General features: G+C 52.0%; 2 protein-coding genes across 2 annotated transcripts in view; both read right to left on the reverse strand.

Annotated features, from left to right (window-relative positions):
• The window catches only part of EMH_0015700 (uncharacterized protein), a gene marked incomplete at both ends in the record, with an annotated part of 3,908 nt that extends 3,359 nt beyond the window's left edge, over nt 1-549 (reverse strand). Inside the window, 2 exons of the mRNA XM_013500453.1 lie at nt 1-5; nt 168-549. Of these exons, the coding sequence (XP_013355907.1) occupies nt 1-5; nt 168-549 (387 nt within the window). The remainder of the gene's footprint in view (nt 6-167) is intronic.
• Nucleotides 550-3,214: 2,665 nt separating this feature from the next.
• On the reverse strand, nt 3,215-5,602 carry EMH_0015710 (uncharacterized protein; the record flags this gene model as incomplete). Its single annotated transcript, XM_013500454.1, has 1 exon — nt 3,215-5,602. One exon carries the CDS (start codon nt 5,600-5,602, stop codon nt 3,215-3,217), a length of 2,388 nt encoding a protein of 795 aa, XP_013355908.1.
• Nucleotides 5,603-6,669: the final 1,067 nt, after the last annotated feature.

Raw genomic sequence — 6,669 nt, forward strand, 5'->3', positions numbered from 1 at the left:
TCCGTCTGTACAGTCACAAACAACGCGCACAAGTAAAATCCAATTAAAACGCCGAATACAAATCTGTGTAAAGTGTCCGGAGTGTATGGTGAGGCACAACACTATGCATGTTTGTTATGTTTGTTGAAACTGTAAAACCTGATTTCCTGACGTAGGTTAGGAATTACCTAGAAAGTATGTTTTTGCCCTTGCCTCCTCGGCAATATGTTCATCTTCAACGATCGCTACATTGCCGCTCGTGTTCTGATCGGTCGGCAGCTGTCCTCTGGAATCAGAGGATACCGATGCAGCACACTCAGCAGCTGCATCGTCTTTTTTATCGTCTGTTCTTGCCGTGGGGCCCTCAAATGAGAAGCAATTGGGGATCAAGCAGGGCGCAAACCGTGGCTTCCTTATCAGGTAACGTAGCGCGCTGTGGGATATACTCGGAGAAACGAAAGCCAGTTGGTTTGGCACCTCTGCAAGAGCATTTAGCAACGATTTCCAGCGGGCTTCGCCATACTGCTTGCTGTACGTAGCACTCCAGCACGCACCACCCCGAATGCTCATGCTGCCAGGGACGAATGTAGTTAAAAAAACAGATAATAGTATAAATTTATACAATAAAATGACTAAAATGGCTCAATAGCCCTATGCTACTAATGTATGAGCATGCATTGTGATGCAGTTTGAGGGATCTGTTGAATCGACGGTGCCATTCATGGAAACTGAACGGCTCCGACCAAATCGAGAACTTGTGAACGGAAACGAAGACGGCTGTTCATTAACAGCAAATAACGAGAAAAACTAAATATAAATTTAAAACATAAAATGGAGTACACTTCGAGACGCTTCAGCGCAGCGCAAGCCAACGTATGGACAAGCATGCTAGACGATGGGGCCAACATCTCGCTGAGCGCCACCGACTCCAGCGGAAAGACTATCCTTTCAACAGTTCTACACATGCCTCAAATCATACAGAATATTTAGTATTTAATGATCTATCGTTGTATAGATTGTATATATGATAAATGTATTTATTTGCAGTACCGACAATCCCCCGCCGTACGTCGGTTGCAACTTCTGCTTGTCGTTACGGTGGTTCCTTCTGGACTAATACACCATGTGGGGAGATGCGGAATGCCCGCAAATCAATTTCCTTCTGTTAAGGTGTCATGTTTACAAGGATAGGCGCACAGGGTCGCTTAGATTAGCTGATGGGAACAACTCTGCTCCATCTTTCAACTCCCTTTCGCTTGCAATTCCGGCTGTTTTTATCGCATTGGTAAAGTGTCGAACCGCCCTTTTGGCTATGTGCACATTGAGTAGAAGTGCATTGATTCTGGAATGGGGATGCAGCGTGCCGAACTGAATTAGTAAACTCCCGCAGGCACGCAGTGAGCGAAATACGCTTGACCTAGGCACCAGTAAGCTGCAGCTGCACCGACAGTCTTCCAATCTACCAAAAGCGATGAGCGGAAATATAATTCAAAGATTTACAATAAGAGTTATTCTGAAGGCAGCTGAATCCCCCCTTTGTCTTCAGTCGTCCTGGGCACAGCGACCCCAGGCCCTGGTTCTGGTGGCGCGGCGCGAGGCGATGGCGCGCCATGTGTTGCAGCGCACGTTGCTGCAACTCTTGATTAGGGTCAATGACGCATCGAGGTTTACCAGAGTTCCAATTTATGCATGCGCTAACACTGTAGTCAGTAGTTTAGCACGTACTTGTGCGAGCAACTGCACATATGAATGCTGCGTTCCGTCCAGCCAAATGGCACAAATGGCTGTAGCGCACAGCAATTTGTGCCACATGGCTGGACGGGGCGCTGCGTCAAGGTAGGTGCAAACTGAACTCCAGCAGCGGCAAGTCCCCACTTACACGCCGCAATCCAGAAATATTCTAGCCAGATCCGTTCGTATCCGGGCAATTTGAAGACTGAAGCAAGTACTTGGCAGCCCGCTACGATTCCTGACGGGCGTACGCGACGGGGAAAGGACAGAAAGGTAGGGCAATTTGTGATTTTGTTAAGGCGACGGCGCCCTTCGGGCAGTGGCCCCTCCTTTCCGTAATAGCTGGAGAGTATTTTGCTCAGAAAAATACGTCTTGTCGGATATAATTGGGTAGTTCAACATTTAGGGGCTCTTGCGCCTACTGTCCCTGGGGAAGACCGGGATATGGGTGACGTGCAGGTAAAGGAACTTGGATTAGCGCTTGCTACCATAATGTATGCGTAATAAGCAAACCAAAAGAAGTGGAGAGGAGCTCCCATTGCGCGAATGTTACTACATAGCATTGGGCGGAAATGCTGCACACGCATGCGAGGACTACCNGAGCTCCCATTGCGCGAATGTTACTACATAGCATTGGGCGGAAATGCTGCACACGCATGCGAGGACTACCCAGAGAGTGGCACGTACCCAGATGGAACAGCACTAGTTTCTTCTGCAGAGCTACTCTCCGTCAAGCGCAAGTCCCAAGTGTATTGTATCTAAAGTCTGAACGCTGGTACAGTGGCTTGCACTTGGGCTTTGCGGCGTTCGAGATGTTCCCTGTTGCGAGTGGGAGACTGATGCAGATAACTCATCTTGTGTCAGTCCCGACATGACGCACCGAAACTAGAAAGGGGCACAGCATGTAAATCCGTCTGCCTCTGCCACTGCACCAGCCGCTCCGATCCAACTCCAACGGCAGCGCCAGCACTAGATATGCAGTCGCAAATATAGTGTCCATTTGCATCAAATGAAGCAATGGAATTCATACCTAAATGTTACCGGTGCCAAGTAAAGGTGCTCCTTCGAGCGCCACACGCCAAATAGTGCCATATCCTCGACGACATGGCCCAGGCTGCACATGTGCAAAACCCTCTGAAGAACGCGCATATGGTGGAGCCGTAATAAAACGATGCAGCTCTCAGGTGGCTAAATAGTGCAGCTTGCTCAACGTCTCTGTTTCCCTAATACCCTCAGGGTCCGCAGCTCCTACACCGCGACTGCATTCTTCCTTCACGCTCTGCTTGCGATCTGGCGTGCATCTGCATACGACTCACATTTGTATGTGCTTTCGACTCATTTANCTTGGAGCTTCTCTGCGTATCGCCCCAGTGCGCTGGACAAGGTCAAATCATCAGAGCCAAACGAACTGTTTTGCCAGTTGTCCGGCTCCTGCTAAAGAGACAATGTGGCCAATAAGGGTGACGGATGCAAGCGGAGATTCAGGACCTCGCAGCCGGCATTCCTATGGAGGGCCAAACTGCGGAAGATAAGGCATGAGGTGCGCTAGCATGAGCTTGTCGACCATAAGCGACCTGCGGGAGCTTGCTTCCTCTGCTGCCTCTGCGCGACACGCTGTTCCTGGTGCTTCTTCTTCACCAGGAGAGCGCTCACTACCCGACTCCTCATCGTCACTCGATACCACAGTGGTCTCGACAGGGGCTTTACGCTTCTTCTTATGCACCGCCTCAGGAGTTACACTTCCTTGCAAGGCGCTGCCGTTGAGTTGCATGCATTCCAAATGTGCCAAGCTGCTCGCTGCCCGGTTTCTCCCTTGCGAAGCCGATCTAACCCGAGCGCAGTATTCCGCATCCAAGCCGCTCAATGCCAAAGTGTCCTCATCTGCCTGGACTGTATATACAACGCAGGAGCCATTGCCCTCTTGATCTTCTCTGTCAAAGCTGGTCTCTTCTGGTTTCAGAAGACTCGCACCTGCAACTGCCACGCACGGCACGTGCTGGTGGGCATGCGCTTCCAACCGCTTTTCCGCTTGACAATTCACGATCAGCTGGCTCAGTGCAGCGGCAGTTGCTGCGTGGGGGCTGGTATACAGGGTCACATGGCCTCTACGTCTGTGCTGAGGAGGGGCCGTTGCTGCGGTTGCGGTTGCAGCCGTGGCAGTCGAGTCGGCGATTGCAGCAGAGCACAGGCCAGCACCGCCACAACAGAGAACAGAAGAACCGCTGTGTCTGTGTGCTGGTTCAACACCTGTTTTAGGCTTCGACTTTTTGGAACGGACGATTGAAGAAGGAGCTGCTGGCAGGCGGAAGGTGCACGACGCGTCGAGCATCCGCGCCGTGTCTTCAAGCCGCATCATATCGCCGAACAAAGCTGATGTTTCTGCACTTATTTCATACAGTGGGACCGCCTCTTCAGCATCCGCCTTGGAATGGGACTTTCGTTCGTCATCGTTGACCGTCTCACCTGCAGAGTCGCTTGCTGGGGATGCATGTACTACTGCGCAGTCCGACGCAGACTCCGTTCCCACTGCAGTAGATAGCTGCGGCTGTGTGGAGGTTACACCCGAAGTATCAGGAGTAGCGGGAACAGACGCCGCTAGATACTGCCTGCGGAATTGTTTGAAGAACATTGTGCCAGACGCCTTGAGGTGTTCTGTGAGGCTGTGGCTAATTAGTGGTGACGGCCTCTGCACAGATCCCGGTCGGCACATGTACAGCGGGGCTTGTTCGTCATCGTCGTCGCTTTCAAGACCTGCTTTCCATTCAATTCGTTGTCGTGAGGGCAAAATCCTGCTGGTTTTCCGGATGTACTTGAGAAAGCGTCCCCATGACTGCAGCGCGATGTCAGCAGCAGCATCGCCTTGTTGTTGGTCTCTGCTATAAGCCGGTTGCTGTTGCTTCTCCGTGGCTGGTGTGCGTGCATGCGGAGCCGCAGAATCATGACAGCTCCGGTCGGATAAAGGCAATGCCCCTGAAACGGCCTTTGAATGCCGGCGGCGGGAGCAGCAGGATGGAACCCCTGGGGATTCTGAATCTGAAGAGTCACTAGACGCCTCAACCCACCGTTTCGCGTTGCGGCAGATGCACTCTAGCGCCTCAGGCATCATGCATGCAGCGAAAGCCCTCAGTTTGCTCTCTAGAAATTCAGCCCCGTCGCCCTGCGTAGCAGCAGCGCCAGACTCATGTCCGTTTGTCTCTTTGCTAGCGCTGCACGTCCGGCGTTTCCCCCCAGTTCCTACGCCTTTGGTGAGGGACGGGCTGAGGAGTTGTGCCTTCTTCAACAGCATCTGTTCCACCCAGCGCTCCTTGAACGCGCGGATTTCAGCTGCTTTCCGGGAGCTGATGCGGCACTCCGTGATCAACAAGCCATCGTTGGCATCGTCGTCTGTCTCGTCAATATAAACGGCCACTCCATCGTCGCTTCCAGAGCCATCTGAATCATCTAAGAAGATCTGTGGCGTTGAGAGCTTTGATATGGAGTCAGAGGTATGCTCTGAGGAGACTGAACTGTGAACGCTCTGGGTCGTCAAGCGATGCTCTGTAGTGCTTCCGGGCAAACCACAAGCTGGCGAAGGCGATGTGTGCCGGACATCAGCTTGGATTCCGTTGCTGCTCAGTTGACAAGGATTTGCGTGCCTTTCTTTGGATCCACTCCAACTTCTTTCTTGGTATTTACCGCTGGAAAAATGGGCTTCCACTGGCTCTTCTCTCGAGGGTAGGGCCATGGATGCTTTAACCGGCAGAAAAACGCCTGGAGACACAGAATTTCTGTGGGGATCAGGACTGTTCTCGTCAGCCTCCGTACTTTCGGAGGCCAATGGCATAGAAGAAAAGTCTGCAGGAATACCACAAAGAGCTTCTGGCTCCAGCAACGCGTCCCGTCCAGGACTCATTGTGCCTCTTTCGCCTCAGTCACTTTACCCTCGTAGCCCCTCAATGTCCAGAGGCCACAGGGAATCCAAAGCAGACGGACGAATATGTGCACGAAGGAGTTAATGCTTGCCAATGGTGACGACGCTCCCAGCTTACCCGTTTCCGCCGCTTCTCGCCGGCGGGGTGAGCAGTACTGAGGCTACGGGGGTGCCTCAGTACGCCTTTAGGAATGCCATCTTGGACTCGAGACCTTGTGTTGGTCGGAAGTGTCTCGAACGCGAAGGCGGGCACCGCGCATAAAGACACAGAGGGCCTCGGCCAACGGCCCCAGGGGGGGGCAAGTTCAAGTAAAAGGTCTGCAACTAAAGTCAGAAACCCGTACAAATGAGCAGATATGACCTCAAAATTGAGGCAACATCATTGAGATAGATGCAAAACATGGAAGTCAACTGCAGACCGCAGGTGATCTGACGGCTGCCTGCCGCCTCGCAGGGACGGATCGAAAGAGAGCGTTGACACTTATTCAAGTCCAAGTACTGCCGCCTGCAGCTCATTAATCCATTCAATCGTGAAACAAATTTTTCATGTGCAGCACCAAAATCTGCAAAGGGCCCACACTACCACCCGGCGGCAGCTACAGGGGGTGGGTCTAGGGGCTGGTGGCTGCAGCGTTCGGCGCAGCATAGTGTCTTCCCTCTTTGCGGAGGCTCATCGCTAAAAATATTTGCAAAAAGAATAGTAATTAGGCCCTTCCTGAGTGACTATGACTAAACAAATTCAGGCAGCCACTATCTTCATGCTAGGAAATCCGGTGGCACCCTTCCTTAGCCTAGAACAACCAAACTGTGGATAGCAAGTCCCCTCTGAAGGAAGTGCATGCGTCCATGTATGCTAACGTATTGGAAAGGGGGGGCTAAGCGAGCGTCCAACAACTGACAAACGGTGTTCGTGTATGCACAGGCAACGGGGTTGTCACCGCATGTTGTTGTGTAACGAGAGACCTCGATATTACCCAAGAGTCATCGTGAGCTGCAATTAAGTCAAAACGCATAAGCTAAGGGTCATACCAAAACAACTGACCTCCGGT

The sequence above is a fragment of the Eimeria mitis genome, genomic scaffold (assembly GCF_000499745.2).
Source record: "Eimeria mitis Houghton genomic scaffold, Emh_scaff542, whole genome shotgun sequence".
Lineage (NCBI taxonomy): Eukaryota > Apicomplexa > Conoidasida > Eucoccidiorida > Eimeriidae > Eimeria > Eimeria mitis.